The sequence below is a fragment of the Eptesicus fuscus genome, chromosome 2 (assembly GCF_027574615.1).
Source record: "Eptesicus fuscus isolate TK198812 chromosome 2, DD_ASM_mEF_20220401, whole genome shotgun sequence".
NCBI classification, from domain to species: domain Eukaryota; kingdom Metazoa; phylum Chordata; class Mammalia; order Chiroptera; family Vespertilionidae; genus Eptesicus; species Eptesicus fuscus.
In genome coordinates, this window is record NC_072474.1 from 64,372,939 (window position 1) to 64,390,452 (window position 17,514).

Here is a 17,514-nt window from a genome sequence, read left to right on the forward strand (position 1 = left end):
AACAGGCAGCACAGCAGCCTGCCTTGCTACAGAGCTGGGCCTCATCTGGGCACTTCCAAACCCAATACAAAGAGGAGGAATCTACAGATCTCTCTGTAGCTCCTGCTGGGTGGCCCCAGCCATTGGATGACTTTGCACCTCCCTGGAGATCCAAGAGCCAGTGTACACAGTGGTCAGTGTCAGACCATACCAGATTACAACTCTTCACATCCATAAGTGACACACTCAAGGGGCAGACTCAGTAAGCATCAAAGCCTCACTGAAGCAAGTCCTGCCCCATGAGGGTGTCTCCTGCACAGCAGCTCTTCCATTGTAGACACAGCTGGTCCTCACAGCCAATTGGCCTGGAAGTCAATTCCTCCCAATGATACCAACAGCAATCAAGACTTAACTACAACAAGACTGTGCACACAGCCCACAAAGGGGTGCACCAATAGTGTCCACCTCAGGTGATTGGGGAGGCTGAGCCACTGGGCCCTATAGGACACCTACCACACAAGACCACTCTATCAACTCAAGGAGACTTAGTAGCTACCCAATACATAGAAACAAACACAGGGAAGCAGCCAAAATGTGGAGACAACAAAAAATGTCACAAATGAAAGAAATGGATGAAAGCAAAATACTGGATATAGAGTTCAAAACCACAGTTATAAGGTTACTCAAGAATTTTCTAGAAACCTCCAAGGAACTTAGTGAGACCTTCAAGGATTTTAGTGAGAATGCCAAAAAAAAAAAAAAAAAAAAAAAAAGGAAAAGGATCAGTCAGAAATTAAGCATACACTGTCTGAAATAAAGAATAATATACAGAGATTCAGCAGTAGACTAGAGGATCCCAAGAATCAAGTCAAAGATTTGAAATATGAGGAAGCAAAAATCATCCAACTGAAAGAGCAAAAAAAAAAAAAAAAGAATCCAAAAATATGAAGATAGTGTAAGGAGCCTCTGGGACAATTTCAAGCATACCAACATCTGAATTATGGGAGTGCCAGAAGAAGAGAGAGAGCAAGATATTGAAAACCTATTTGAATAAATAATGACAGAAAACTTTCCCTACCTGGTGAAAGAAATACACTTATAAGTCCAGGAAGCGCAGAGAACACTAAACAAGAGGAATCCAAAGAGGACCACACCAAGACACATTATAATTAAAATGCCAAGGGCAAAAGACAAAGAGAGAATCTTAAAAGCAGCAAGAGAAAAACAGTTAGTTACCTATAAGGGAGTACCCATACGACTGTCAGCAGATTTCTCAACAGAAACTATGCAGGCCAGACGGGAGTGGCAAGAAATATTCAAAGTGATGAATAACAAGGACCTACAACCAAAATTACTCTACCCAGAAAAGTTATCATTCAGAATTGAAGGTCAGATAAAGAGCTTCACAGACAAGAAAAAGCTAAAGGAGTTCATCACCACCAAACAAGTATTATATGAAATGTTGAAGGGTATTCTTTAAGAAGAGGAAGAAGAAAAAAGGTAAAGATAAAAAATTATTAACAACAAAACGACAACAAATACATATCCATCAACAAGTGAAGCTAAAAATCAAATGAATAAAAAATCTGATGAACAGAACAAACTGGTGAATGTAATAGAATCAGGGGCATGGAAAGGGAGTGGACTGACAATTCTCAGGGGGAAGGGAGTGGTGGGGTGCGGGAAGAGATTGGACAAAGCTTACACCTATGGATGAGGACAGTGCGGGGGGCGGGGAGGGCGAGGGCCTGGGGTGGGGTGGGAACTGGGTGGAGGGGAGCTATGGGGGAAAAAAAGAGGAACATCTGTAATAATCTAAACAATAAAGATTTTTTAAAATAAATTAATTAAAAAAAATTTAAGCAAAAAGAAAACCCCTCATAGACAACAGTATGTTGATTACCAGAGAAAAAGAGGGGTAGGGAAGGTAGGAAGGATAAATGAAGGATAAATGGTAATGGAAAGAGAGTTGACTTGGGGTGGTAAACACATAATACATTATACAGATGACGTATTATAGAACTGTACCCCTGAAATCTATATAATTTTATTAACCAGTGTCACCCTAAAAAATTCAATAATTATAAAAAAAAGTTTGATTAATTTTAAAAAATCTGGATTGTTTTATAATCATTCTTTTAATATTTTAGTTGTATTCCAATAATTTCTTGATTAAGCCATTAAATGGTAACATAGGATTATTTCACAGTACCTATGGTATAGTTTTGCTTTAGGCAATTTACCTCAAGTGGATTAACCCTATGGTTTAGATTACTGTTTGGATATCAAGACAGGTGTGCATCACTTACAGTTGTTTGGAGATTATCTGTTCTGTCAGTGAAGCTATTCAATCTTTCTTCGCTTTCCAATATTTTATCAATATTTTGGGTCATAATAATTTTTACATCAGTTACTTGACTCCTCAGTGTGGATATCGAGCTGTCACCTTGATTTTTATTGTATTTCATCTATATAGAAGTGAAATATAATGCAAAATTTATTTTCTATAAATAAAATCTAATATGGTATAATATGTTGTACAAATTAGACTATAAGTGTCAAAAGCATATCTCAGTATGGTGGTTACCAGAAGGAAGTGGGGGGCGGATTTAAAGGGTAAAGGGAGTCAAATATATGGTGACAAAAGATTTGACTTTGGGTGGTGGGCACACAATGCAATATACAGATGAAATATCATAGAATTGTACACTGGAAATCTATATATCTTATTAACCAATGTAACCCCAGTAAGTTTAATTAAAAATGAATAAAATATCTGGGGGAAAAAAGGCAATATCTCACTTGTATTTCAGCATAAGGAATCAACTAAGCCTCAAACTGTCCCACCTAATCATTTTTTCTTTTTTTTCTTTTTAATTTCTTTATTGATTAAGGTGTCACATTGTCCCACCTAATCTTGCAAAAAAAAAAAAAAATGGTTTGGTGGGTCGGTGGTAAAGGGATTGAATCAGCAGTGGAATTGTCTTTTTACTTAAATTGTTTATCTAGACTTCCGTTTTATAAAAAATATATTTTTATTGATTTCAGAGAGGGAGGGAGAGAGAGAGAGAGAGAGAAACACCAATGATGAGAATCACTGATCGGCTGCCCCCTGCACACTCCCTACTGAAGATTGAGCCCACAACCCCGGCATATGTCCAGACCAGGAATCGAACCTCAACCTCCTGGTTCATAGGTCGACACTCAACCACTGAGCCACGCTGGCCGGGCTAGACTTCTGTTTTTTTAAAGAGCAGTGTTAGGTTCTTAGTAAAACTGAGTGGAAAGTACAGAGTTCCCACATGCCTGTTAAGCCTGACACAGCCTCTCTCACTATCAACATCCTGCACTAGAGTGGTACATTTGTTATAATGGATGACCTTACATTGACGCATCATTATCACCCAAAGTCCATAGTTTACATGAGGGTTCACTGTTGTACATTCAATAGGTTTGGACAAATGTAAAAAGACGTGTATTTACCATTACAGTATCCTGCAGAACAATTTCACTGTCCTTAAAATCCTCTGTGCTGCACTTATTCATGCCTCCCTTCTCCCTAAGCCCTGGCTACAACTGGTCTTTTTACTGTCTCCACAGTTTTACCTTTCTCAGAATGTCATATAGTTGGAATCACATAGTATGTAGCATTTTCAGATTGGCTTCTTTTACTTAATAATATGCACTTAAGGTTCCTCCATGTCTTCTCATTGCTTGATAACTCATTTCCTTTTAGTGCTGAATAATAGTCCATTATTTGGATGTACCACAGTTTATTTATCCATTCACCTGTGAAAAGATATCTTGGTTGCTTCCATGTTTTGCCAATTATGAATAAAGCTGCTATAACATCCGTATGCGGGTTTTTGTGTGAACAAAAGTTATCAACTCCTTTGGGTAAATACCAAGGAGTATGATTGCTGGATTGTATGGTGAGAGTATGTTTAGTATTGTAAAGAACTGCCAAACTGTCTTCCAAAGTGGCTGTACCATTTTACATTCCCACCAGCGATGAATAAGAGTTATTATTGTTCCACATCCTTGTCAGCCTTTGGTGTATTTTGAATCCTGGTCATTCTAAAAGGTGTGTAGTGATATTTCAGTGTTGCTTTAATTTGCAATTCCCTAGTGACATATGATGTAGAGCATCTTTTCATATGCTTATTTGCCATCTCTATATCTTCTTTTATGAGACATCTATTCAGGTTTTTGACCCATTTTTTTAATTAGGCTGTTTATTTTCATATTGTTGAGTTTTAAAAGTTCTTTCTATATTATGAATGACAGCCTTTTATCAGATTTGTCTTTTGCAAATACTTTTTCCTAGTATGTGGCTTGTCTTCTCATTCTCTTGATTTTTTTTAAATCCAATCTGACAATCTCTCTCTTTTTTTAAAATCCTCACCCGAGGATATGTTGAGAGAAAGAGAGAAAGAAACATCAATCAATTGCCTCCTGCACACACTCCGATCAGGAATTGAACCCGCAACTTAGGTATGTGCTCTGACTGAGAATCGAACCCACACCTTTTGGTGTACAGGATGATGCTCCAACTGAGCCACCCGGCCTGGGCAATCTGTCATTTCATTGGTGTATTTAGACCATTAACTTTTAAAGTGATTATTGATGTAGTTAGATCAATATCTACCATATTTATTACTGTTTTCTATTTATTGTTTTAGTTCTTTGTTCCTATTTTAGTCTTCCATTCTATCCATATTAACAAAAATAATCTCTAAGATATAGTGTTACATTAAAAAAGTGAGCTGCAGCTGTAGAACAATATTAATAACTCAGTGAACATTTAATATGTGCCAGGCACTGTTTTAAGCACTTCATAAGTATTAGCTCATTTAATTCTCAAACCACCATGTAAAGTAGTACTCTAATCATCTTTTTTTAAAAAATTGATTTCAGAGAGGGGGAGAGAGAGAGAGAGAGAGAGAGAGAGAGAGAGAGAGAGAGAGAGAGAGAGAGAGAGAGAAACATCAATGATGAGACAGAATAATTGCCAGGCTGCCTCCTGCATGGCCCCCACTGGGGATCTAGCCCACAACCCAGGCATGTTCCCTGACCAGGAATCGAACCGTGATTTCCTGGTTCATAGGTCGATGCTCAACCACTGAGCCATGATGGCCAGGCCAATCATCTTTTATTTTCTAAATAAGAAAACTGAGATTGAGAGTGGTTAATAAATTGTTCAATATTATACAGCTGAAGGCAAAATAAGGATTCAGACTCAAAATAACATATTCATAGTCCATTCAATGACATTTGGTATTTATATCTCAAAACTCTCTGTTTTCACTGTGTGCATTTTGTTATAGTATAAGAAATTCAACAACTTTTACAATTTTCTACAGACTTAAAGCTTACCAGGTTAGCTTATAAATGTTAATCAGAAAATTCTTTGATATCAGATTTATTTGCTTAAAATGTGCTTATTTTCACATAGTAACTAGTTTTCAGGGAGCTATGTTAATATATTTTGGCTGTCTTGAATATGCAGAATTCTTCATAAGATGCATTTAAAATAAAGCTTTTAGTTATTTTGTCAGACATTGTGGTCAACACACCCTATGGTGAACCCCAGTAAGTTATATATATCCTTGTAAAACCCCCTCACCTTGATTGTGATTTGCTTCTAACTAACAGATGCAAAGGTGACAGAATGTTAGTCCCATGATTATGTTACACTAGAGGCCCAGTGCATGAAATTCGTGCACGGGGTAGGGGGTCACTCAGCCTGGCCTGCACCCTCTCCAATACGGGACCCCTCGGGGGATGTCCGACTGTCTCTCACAATCCAGGACCGCTGGCTCCTAACTGCTTGCCTGCCTGCCTGCCTGATCACCTCTAACCACTCTATCTGCTTGCCTGATCATCCCTAACCACCTCTGCCTGCCTGCCTGATTGCCCCTAACTGCTCCCCTACCGGCCTGATCACCCATAACTGTTCCCCTGCTGGCCTGATCACCCCTAACCGCCTCTACCTCGCTCAACACCTGGGACCCAGGATTCCCTCTTCCGGCCGGTTGTAGGCACCCAGGACCCAGGCTTCCCTCCCTCTGGCCAGCCGCAGGCACCCAGGACCCAGGCTGGCTTCGCCTAGGCCGGCTACAGGGGACCACGGGGCGGGCAGCTTGTCCCTCTCCCGGGCCGCAGTTGCAGCCGCTAGCGCCTGGGACCGTGGGGTGGGAGACTTGTCCTCTCCCGGGCTGCAGCCTGGCTGGTCCCCATTCCTCTCTCATAAGCTCATTTGTGCCTGGCTGGGCCTCATTCCTCTCTCCCCAGTGTTGAGTGTCTGAGCCGTTACAGCGTGAGGGCATGACAACCATTTGCATATTAGCTCTTTATTATATAGAATTATATAATATTTAGCATATTGGAGTGACAGAGATTCCTTTGTTGGCCTTGAAGAAGTAAGCAGCCATGGTGAGGACACTCCATACACATTTGGGTTCTTTTTTAATTTGAGTTTTAGGAATTACTTTTCTAAATTAAACATTTTTATAATTGTAAAATATTCATAACATAAAATTTGCAATTTTGACAATTTTTAACTGTTATACTTCAGTATATTAAGCATATCTAAACTGTTTTGCAACTATCCCCACCACCTATCTCCAGAAATTTTTCAACTTCTCAAATTGAAAGTCTGTACGCATTAAATAATAACTCCTCTTCCTCTCCTCCTTCCAGGCTCTGGCAACCACCATTCTGCTTGATGTCTGCATAAATCTTACTACTCTAGGTACCTCATATCAGTGGTATCACATAATATTTGTCCTCTTGTGACTGCCTTATTTCACTTAGTCGGAACTATTATTTAAATATTTAATTTAACAGTATTTTAAAATTAGGTAAAATATACACATGGATCCAAAGTCAAATTTGTAAAACAAGTTTTATTCAGAGAGGTCCAGTCTCTGTTTTCTGCCCATCTTTACCACAGGCAACCATTAGAATGTTTTTGATTTATCATTTCCTTGCACACCTCCAGCACTTTTTTTTCTTTTATACTGTAAGCAAACAAATACATATATTTGTATTTATTCCCTCTTCCTTAAATGGTTGCATATGTAAATAAGTAACAGTATACCATACAGACTTTATCTTATTCATTTATCAATACGTTATAGATATCATTACTTAACATTATATAGAGATAGAAGTTCTCAGTCGAATTCATCTTTATAGCTCTTAACTCAATTCCTAACTGATTTGACAGCTGCAATACTAACAATGTTTAGAAATACAGTTGGAGGTTACATACCATATACTTTCCTAATACTTGCTGAAAATCGGCAGCAATGGCATTTGAAGGAGAAAAATGTTCTTGTGACATCAAAGGATTTTTCAGAAAAATATCACTAACCTGGGGAAATGAATGGAGATATTTAAACTATATAGGTAATTTCAACTGGATAATTGCAGAGTTAATGTTTATATGAAGCCAAGTCTGGCAGAAACCTGAAATAAAAGAAACTAGGACATTTCAAGATTTTTGGTAGCAGGGTGTCTTTTCTATTTAAAGATACAGTATTTATAAAAACTGCTTGCCCAGTCTTCTCCACTGCTTAGTATAGATTACAACCTCATACTGAGAGATCCTTAATTCTTTGGTATATCTGAGGACTTGAGGGAAAGAACAGATGTTTACCTCTGGCAAACAGGGAAATAGGGAGTCCATGATATTTTCTAAATACGAACTTATTTCTCCCTCCTGCTCCTATCTTTAAAATCCACTCAATGATAAAAAAAAAAAAATCCCAACTAAAAGTCATGATTCTACCTTTCAAAACCTACACGGTTGCTACAGGACACTTCAAAGTTTCAAGAAGAAACTCTGATAATTGTTTGCACTAAAAGTTGTATTCCCCAGAAGTAGTGGTAAAAATAATATGGTTAGCAATTCTGTGTCATCTGCTTTTGGAAAGGTAGTAAAGTTGGGATGATTTGTCATAATGGCAGAGAGAAAAAAAATTAGAGTATAGTAAATTAAATGGCTAACAGTGTTTAGCATCAAGACTCTAACAATTGTCTAGGCATAACTGTCACTGTAGAGTGACAATATTAGGTCTTATAACCTTTGATTCTATTTTTGAGTATAGTTTGAGCTGTGTTAAAGCAAGTTGGTACACTATACAAATAAAATACATGTATGGTTCATATATATAATTATGTATACATTAAATACATATGCTATTGAGAAAGTATTTTAAATATTAGTAAAACTTCATTTCTTTCTTACTTTTAAAGAACACAATAAATATAAAGACAAAAATTTTAAAAAATTTAAATTCTTTATTGTTGCAATTATTACATATGTCTCCTTTTTTACCCTATTGACTTCTCCCTGGCTGCTCCCATCCCCCAGCACATGCCCTCACCCCCCTACTGTCTGTGTCCATTGGTTATGCTTACATGCATGCATACCAGTCCTTTGGTTGACCTCTTACTCACCCCCTTCCTACCCTCTCCTCCCTTCCCTCTGAGGTTTGACTGTCTGTTCAATGCTTCTATGTCTCTGGATCTATTTTTGTTCATCAGTTTATATTGTTCATTATATTCCATAAATGAGTGAGATCATGTGATACTTATCCTTCTCTGACTGGCTTATTTTGCTTAGCATAATGCTCTCCAGGTCCACCCATGCTGTTGCAAATAGTAAGAGTTCTTTCTTTTTTACAGCAGCATAGTATTCCATTGTGTAGATATACCACTGTTTTTTTATTTAATTTAATTTAATTGTTTAAAGTATTACAAATAGTAGTACATATGTCTCTTTTTCCCCATTGACCTTCCCCCGGCCTCCCCTACCACCCGGCACATGCCCTCCCCCCTTCCCTCAGTGTCTTGTGTCCATTGGTTATGCTTATATGCATGCATGCAAGTCCTTCGGTTGATCTCTTACCCCCCCACCCCCCAACACTCCCCAGCCTTCCCGCTGTAATTTGACAGTCTGTTCGATGATTCTCTGCCTCTATATCTATCTTTTTATTCATCAGGTTATAATGCTTTTATTATCCATAAATGAGTGAGATCATGTAGTATTTTTCTTTCACTGCCTGGCTTATTTCACTTAGCATAATGCTCTCTAGTTCCATCCATGCTGTTGCAAATGGTAAGAATTCCTTCTTTTTTTTTATAGCAGTGTAGTATTCCATTGTCAAGATGTACCACTGTTTTTTAATCCACTCATCTGCTGATGGACACTTAGGCTATTTCCAAAGCTTAGCTAATGTAAATTGTGCTGCTATGTACATAGGGGTGCATATATCCGTTCTGATTGGTGTTTCTGTTTTCTTGGGATATATTCCTAGAAGTGGGATTACTGGGACAAATGGCAGTTCCATTTTTAAATTTTTGAGAAAACGCCATACTGTTCTCCACAGTGGCTGCACCAGTCTGCATTCCCACCAGCAGTGAAGGAGGGTTCCTTTTTCTCTGCATCCTCTCCAGCACTTGTCGTTTGTTGATTTATTGATGATAGCCTTTCTGACAGGTGTGAGGTGGTACCTCATTGTTGTTTTGATTTGCATCTCTCGGATGATTAGTGACTTTGAGCATGTTTTCATATGTCTCCTGGCTTTCTGAATGTCCTCTTTCGAAAAGTGTCTATTTTAGGTCCTTTGCCCATATTTTTATTGGGTTGTTCATCTTCCTTTTGTTAAGTTGTATGAGTTCCCTGTAAATGTTGGTGATTAAACCCTTATCAGATGTCACATTGGCAAATATGTTCTCCCATGCAGTGGGAGCTTACTTGTTATTTTGTTGATGGTTTCTTTTGTGACAGATCCTAATAGATCTGAGTAGATTGTCTTTGCAGATCTTCCTTCAGAGTCAGGGAAGTGTGGAAGCAGGAGACAAATGAGGGATGAGGGTAAGAAATCTCTGGAGGTCATTAATAGCTCTGCTTTATAGACAGATGAATGATTTGCTTTTGTTTAGTGACATTATTGCTCATAAACTATAAAACAGAGACCTCATAATTTCAGAAAAGGTAAAGGTTGTTAAAGTAGTATAACAAATTACTTACATTTTTAAGAAATGCAGATGGTGTTACAATATCCAATGCATTGTCTGAGGCACATAGGTAAATGATCCCATCAATGAAGAGACTATGATAGACAAAGCTTTGAAAAGAATACATTCATTTACATGATAATATTAAAGAAATTAAGTATCTATGTAGCAAATTTAATTTCTTCTTTAAGTTCTCATTAATAGTATAAGAACTATCTAGATAACTTTTAGAATCAGAATTAGAATATCTTTCATATATTTAAAAGTTAAATTATATTAAATAAAAGCTAAAAAATTTGAATATGTATATTTATTTATTTAATATATTTTCTATTGATTTCAGAAAGGGAGAGGGAGGGAGATAGAAACATTAATGATGAGAATCATTGATTGGCTGCCTCCTACATGCCCCACACTGGGAATTAAGCCCACAGGAATCAAACCCCAATCTCCTGGTTCATAGGTCAATACCACTGAGCCACACCAGCTGGGCTGAATATGTATTTAAAATAAACCAGAGACAGACTTAAACATAAGATGGGAAACCATAAAAATACTAGAGGAATCCACAGGAAGCAAAATCTCAGGCATATGCCGAAAGAACTTCTTCACTGATACTGCCCCTAGGGCAATGGAAGCTAAAGAGAAAATAAACAAATGGAACTACATCAAAATAAAAAGCTTTTGCACAACAAAAGAAACCATCAACAAAATAACAAGAAAGCCCACTGTTTGGGAGAACATATTTGCAAATGTTATCGCTGATAAAGGTTTAATCTCCAACATCTACAGGCAACTTATACAACTTAATAAAAGGAAGATAAATGATCCAATAAAAAAATGGGCAACGGACCTAAATAGAATCTTTTTGAAAGAAGACAAAAGGAAGGCCAAGAGACACATGAAAACATGCTCAAAGTCACTAATTATCCCAGAGATGCAAATCAAAACGACAATGCGGTACCATCTCACACCTGTCAGAATGGTTATCAACAAATCAACAAATGACAAGTGTTGGAGAGGATGCAGAGAAAAAGGAACCCTCCTGAACTGCTGGTGGGAATGCAGATTGGTGCAGCCACTGTGGAGAACAGTATGGCGTTTCCTCAAAAAACTGAAAATGGAACTCCCATTTGTCCCAGTAATCCCACTCCTAGGAATATATCCTAAGAAACTAGAAACACCAATCAGAAAGGATATATGCACCCCTATGTTCATAGCAGCACAATTTACAATAGCTAAGATTTGGAAACAGCCTAGGTGCCTGTCAGCAGATGACTGCATCGGAAAACTATGGTACATCTACACAATGGAATACTATGCTGCCATAAAAAAGAAGGAATTCTTACCATTTGCAGCAACCTGGATGGAGCTGGAGAGCATTATGTTAAGTGAAATAAGCCAGTCAATGAAAGAAAAATTCCACATGATATCACTCATTTGTGGATAATAAAGAACATTATAAACTGATGAACAAAAAGATAGATACAGAGGCAGTAAAGCATCAAACAGACTGTCAAATTACAGCGGGAAGGTTAGGGAGAGGTGGGGGAGATAAGAGATCAACCAAAGGACTTGTATGCATGCATATAAGCATAACCAATGGACGCAAAACACGGGGGTGGGGGTGGTGGGGGTGGTGGTGAGGGCGTGTATGGGAGTGGGGTGAGGGGGCAATGGTAAGATATGTACACATATAATACCTTAATAAAAAAAATGGAGAGAAAAAATAAAATAAAATAAACCAGAGAGAGAAACATCGATATGAGAGAGACACATTGATTGGTTGCCTCCTGCCCTGACCAGGGTTGGGAATGAAACCTACAACCGAGGTATGTGCCCTTGACTGGAATTGAACCTGGGATCCTTCAGTGTGCGGGGCTGCTGCTCTATCCCACTGAGCCAAACTGGCGAGGGCATGCTACAAATATTTTTAATGATGATATTGATTGATACAAAAAAACTCCCACTTGGAAAAAAATTTTTTTATATACATTATGTATGATTTTACGTAAAGTTTAAAAGCAGGCAAAGTTAAGCTAAAATATTACAAATTAGGATAATGGCTGCCTTTGGGGCAGTGGAAGTGGTTAGGAAGAAGAATGAAGAGGGCTTCTGGGAAGCTGGAGATAGTCTGTTTCTTGACCTGGTGGTAGCAGGAGTGTTTACTTGGTGACGATTCATCCAGCTACTCACTTAGGATTTGTGCTCTTTCTGTATGGATATTTATAGTTTATCAAGAAAAGTTTTTAAAATCTGTCACTTTTTTTTTTTTTTTGTTTCAGGACTTTTATGTTATTGGCTCCATCATGTTGATTCCACCCTGAGCTTACACATTAATTTTCTTGCATTTTCTTAGAATATTTTTATAGACATACTTTTCATATTCAGATATCTAATCTATGTGAAATTCAGTTTTTATAGTATAATATAAGGGATCTTACTTTTTCTTTACGCAGATGGACTGTCATTTTACTAGTACTTGATTTTGCCTCTTGACCCAAAAAGTCCTAAAATATTTACTATCTAACCCTTGATAGGTAAGGGTTAGAATGTAAACACTCTATTTCTATTTTACTCTTGGTTGCTCTAGAAATTCAACATGTATATATATTTTAACTAAGTATAAACTTAATAAAATAATCCAGCACAATATAAGGAACTATTAAAATTATTTAAAATTGGAAAATATTTTTATTTCTAAGTTGGGAGGAGTCTTTGCTGAAAAAGTTGCTAATTCTACCATCTCTCTGAAAGTTATATATGTGAAGTTATATATGAAGTAAATTGATAATTGCTATGAAAAGAGATATTTTAAATGTTGCTTGGTATGTTATTACTGAGTATCATTCAGAAACTATCTTTAAATGTTAAAAACAAACAAAACTTGAATATCTGATGTCCAGGATATACTATTAACTGACAAAAGCAAAGTAGAGAAAAGTATGTATGATGTATTACCATTATCTATCATTCTCATATGCTACCAAGGGAAGTACGAATATATATTATGTGTCTTATATAAAAAAAAAAAAAGAAAAAATGATAAACTAAAAACTTATTCAAAATGATTACCTACATAGGGAGAGAGTCAGTGTGGACGGGAAAGGAATAAAAATTAGACTTCTTGAAGGAAACGTATTTTGTATATTTGACTTTAGAACCATATAATTTTGCATTATTATAAAGTGTTATTAAATCCAATTTTGAATATAATATTTAAAAATAAAGAAACAAAATGAAAAAAAAAAAAAAACAAAGCCCAATTTATATTAAGTAACCCAAGCAAGAGATGATGGTAGTGTGGTTCCTCTGGTATTGGTGGAAGTTGTCAGATTCTGGATATATTTGGAAGGTAAAGTCAACAGAATTTGCTGATGGATTGGATTTGGATGTAAAAGAGACAAAAGTCAAGGATCATAAAGGTTTTAGGTCTGAGGAACTGGAAAGTGGAACACTGCAGGAGGAGGGTTGGTTGAGACATAAGTTTGAGATGCTTATCAGACATCCAATAGCGATGTAGAATGGGCAGCTGGATACATACATTTGGAGTTCCTCAAAAGAGGCCCTCAAAAGATTCAAATTAGAATGTATAATACAGGTAAGCACATCTTTTTTTAAAAAAAATCATTCCTGCTAATAAGTGAAAGCAAAACTAGAATATCACTAGTTTGCAAACCCAAATAAATTAATGGCTCTAGGGTGTAGACAATGAATATCAATGGCTGCGAGCATGTCAAAAGGAAGTATAAGCAGATGAAAAAACAACTATAGTCTTGCCAAAGGGATCAAGCCTCTTGATCCAGCTGGTTAGAGCATGATAAACTGCATTTTCAGTATACAATCAGCAAATTGTGGGAAACTCTACAGGTTCTTCAATACATTGTAAGGATAGGACAGGAATAGAGGGGGAATATGTAGATTAAATAAATTTAAATAACATCAAATTAAAAAGTAGGCAGTATCGGGCTCTAATATCTGAGGTGTATATTTAGGTGCTGAAACAATGAAGAAACAGGATAAGTGGCTGCTATAAAAGTTGGGATGATGGGGGAGAAGAAGGAAACTGAACAAACAGGACACATGGTGGGGAGTTTGGGGGTAGTTGGCAGTGTTCTATTTTTTTGGCATAGGTGGCAGTAGCAGTTGATAGGGGAGTTCCCTTGTAAAACTTCATAAAATTATACATTTGCTTGATGTGGTTTTTGTTTTCTTAAAAAATCTTTTGACCCCCTTCACCCATTTCTCCCACTACCCGCTGACCCCTACATCTGGCAAACACTAACCTGTTCTCTGTATCTATCAACTTGTTTTTTGTTTTTGTTTTTAGAGTGGTCTTATTGAAGATATTTTAAAGTGGAAGTTTCCTTTTATATTAATAAAATATTTTGGGTATACCAAAAAAGTATGGAGAATGAGGACAAAAACACTTGTAGACCCACCAATCTATTTAAAATGTTACAGATACAATTACAGTAGGTCCTTGGGTTACAACGGAGATCCGTTCCTACGGCGACATAACGCGATTTTCGCCGGAAGTCGGAACCCACCTACATAAGCACCTACGTCACTCACATGGAGCACATACACAGCAGTAATGAAGTGAAACAGTAAAAGAATTTAAAAGAAAGATAACAATTCCTGACCTTTACTTGTGATAAATAATAAAAGACATAAAGCACATATGTACATACGTCGAAATGACGGAACTTTTTTTAAAAATAAATACTGTAAATGGGAGATGGTGACGTAACCATGAAACGTTGAGTCCGATGTAACTGGAGGACTGCCTGTAATGTCCCTTGTATACCCTTCTTCAATTTAATTCTTCTCCCATCACTTTGCCAAGGTAAGCACTTTCATGAATTTGGTGTTTCTCATTCCCATTCACAATTTTATGCTTTTACATATAGAAGTTCTCCTTTTTGAGGGCTCAATCAAGAGTATGTAGAACTAATATATTTTTTCCTCATGCCATTATCATTGGAATTATTAGCTGATAATTGTTAAAAAGTAGTTTCATTAGAATATACCTTACCTTCCCATTTGAATTGTGGTCTTTGGTTCAGCTCTAAGAAGCACTAGTCTAAGCACTGTTGCTGCTGTTTCCTAAAAATAAATTGTCAGCATTTACTTTGCAGAAGATTGCAGTGTTTTTCATTATTCTTCTCCTAAATTTACTTATGTTCTGATTAGTTTATCAAGGGACAACTGTTTACTAGGAGAACTAATGGGTGGTTATTCATATTCATGGTAAGAGGCAAGTTATAAATATTCGTATGAATATTCAGATTCATGTGAATCTGAAGGAAAAATTTAAAATTACTTAAATATACATACCCTGTGTATATACATATAAGTGTGGAAATGTGCTTTGTACTAGATAATCAGTCTTATTTTTACAGTCACATCATATATATATATACATATATATATGTATATATATATGGCTTCAAGGCTGGGAAGCACTATCTAATCAAATAGCTTTTAGTGACTAAAACTATAAATAAAGCTTATTATTATTTTTAATTTTTTAAAAATTAATCTTCACCAAGGATATATATTACTGATTTTAGAGAAAGAGAAAAAAGAGAGAGAGAGAGAGAGAAACACTAAAACATTGATGTATGAGTTGAGAGAAATATCAATCAGTTGCCTCCCATACATACCTCCACCAGGGATTGAACCCACAACCTAGGTATGTACCCTGACCGGAATCGAATAGCAACCTTTTGATTCATGGTACAACACAACGATCTAACCAACTGAGCCACACTATCAAGGGCTAAAGCTTATTATTAATGGGAGAGAGTAAAGCTTGAAATTTGTGGGATTGCTTGAAAAATCCGAGCAGTATTATCTAGGAAAGAATTTAAAAACAAGAAAAATTAAGGGAGTACATAGGCTTTCAGTTACTCTGTTATCATCACTGGAATATATTCCCCTAGCTTACCCCACGTCTCATTTAGAGTAAATAATCAATGAAATGATAGAAAAATTTGAAACAAAGCAAATGGCAACATGAGGCTGTAAAAGTGTGACAAACTGAGCTCTAGTTATCCTATCTAATAAAGAGGGAATATACTAATTGACCATCACTCCATCACAAAGATGGCTGCATCCACAGCTGAGGCCAAGTTCCCATAAGGAGCCTTAACAAGCAATCAGCAGGGACCTGAGGCTACGCCCTCCCCCGCCCGGCAGGGCTTGACAGGGGACCTCAGGCCGTGCCCCCCACCCAGCGGGGCTTGACGGGGAACCTCAAGGTGCACCCCCAGTGCTGGGTCGGGGTAACTCAGGCCGCGCCCACACCCAGCAGGGCTTGACGGGGGACCTGAGGCTGCGCCCCCCCCCCTCCCGGTGCTGGGCTGGGGGACCTGAGGCTGCGCGCCCCCCCTGCCTGGCGGGGCTTGACAGGGGACCTCAGGCCATGCCCCCCACCCAGCGGGGCTTGACAGGGGATCTCAGGCCATGTCCCCCACCTGGCAGGGCTTGATGGAGGACCTAAAGGCACGCCCCCGGCCCTGGTCTGGGCTGGGGGACCTCAGGCCACACCCCCCCGTCCTGGTACGGGGCCAGGGGACCTGAGGCTATGTCCCCTGCCTGGCAGGGCTTGACAAGGGTGGGACTGGCTGGGTCTGGATCTAGCCCAATGGGGGCGGGGGCGGGGGGGGGGGTGCGGCCGGATCTGGGTCTCACATGATTTTGAGGTGCACGTGGGTGGGCAGGGACTTGACTCTGGGTCCTGTGGTGAGCCCCAGACTCTGACAGGAGGAAGGTTTTCATATAACTTCAAAATTTTACTAATTTTCTTTCATCTCTGACACTTCTATTATAGAGAAAGGGAAAATAGCAATATTAAATTATTTCCTCTAATTAATCCCCTTTTAATGTGCATGAATTTCGTGCCCCAGGTCACTAGTGTTTTTGTTATAAAAATACTGCACGACTTAAGAAAGAGACTTGTCTGGGTTGTTTCTTTGTGTGAAGAATGAAGTGGGCAAGATTATTTCTAGGATCCTCTCCAACTCTAGGACCCTAAATAGCAATTGATTTGATCTAATGATTAAGCTTTAGTAGGTACTAATACTTTTTTAGTGATTATAAAATAGTTGTGACATTAATATTTAGCACTGAGAAAAGACATGGTAGAACTATTCTTTAAAGCACTGTGTCATTCCTTTCCTTCTCCCCGGTCAGCTTTTTGTACAGCAATCATTCTAAACCTTTAATCCTTTCTTCCAATTGTTCCACCCCTTCCCACTTTCTTACCTTCCTGCATGTTTCATAAAGAGAAGTCATTTGGTTTATGAACCCCTTCAACTTTCTGTCTCTCCCCTTCTTAATTAATTAAACATTTATTGAGAACCTACTATATAAAGACAGAGATGAAGACAGTGCCTGTTCTGAAGGAGTCTGACAGCAGAGACAAATAAGTAAAAGCAGAATCTTATTCAGCCAGGTAAGTAGTTTGGTAAAAGGATATAAATGAGCCTGGGCCTAAGA

At 37.9% G+C, this 17,514-nt stretch overlaps 1 protein-coding gene across 4 annotated transcripts in view; it reads right to left on the reverse strand.

The window, feature by feature from the left end:
- The window catches only part of LOC114232235 (uncharacterized), a 40,308-nt gene that overhangs the window by 19,513 nt on the left and 3,281 nt on the right, over positions 1–17,514 (reverse strand). For 3 of the 4 annotated variants that reach the window (XM_028148391.2, XM_054727906.1, XM_054727901.1), the window contains exons 2-5: positions 15,047–15,117; positions 10,022–10,118; positions 7,256–7,357; positions 2,289–2,447 (exon numbers count right to left, since the gene is read on the reverse strand). In XM_028148391.2, coding sequence (XP_028004192.2) covers positions 2,289–2,447; positions 7,256–7,357; positions 10,022–10,118; positions 15,047–15,117 — 429 coding nt within the window. The remainder of the gene's footprint in view (positions 1–2,288; positions 2,448–7,255; positions 7,358–10,021; positions 10,119–15,046; positions 15,118–17,514) is intronic. The other variant, XM_054727914.1, reaches the window with a different exon arrangement.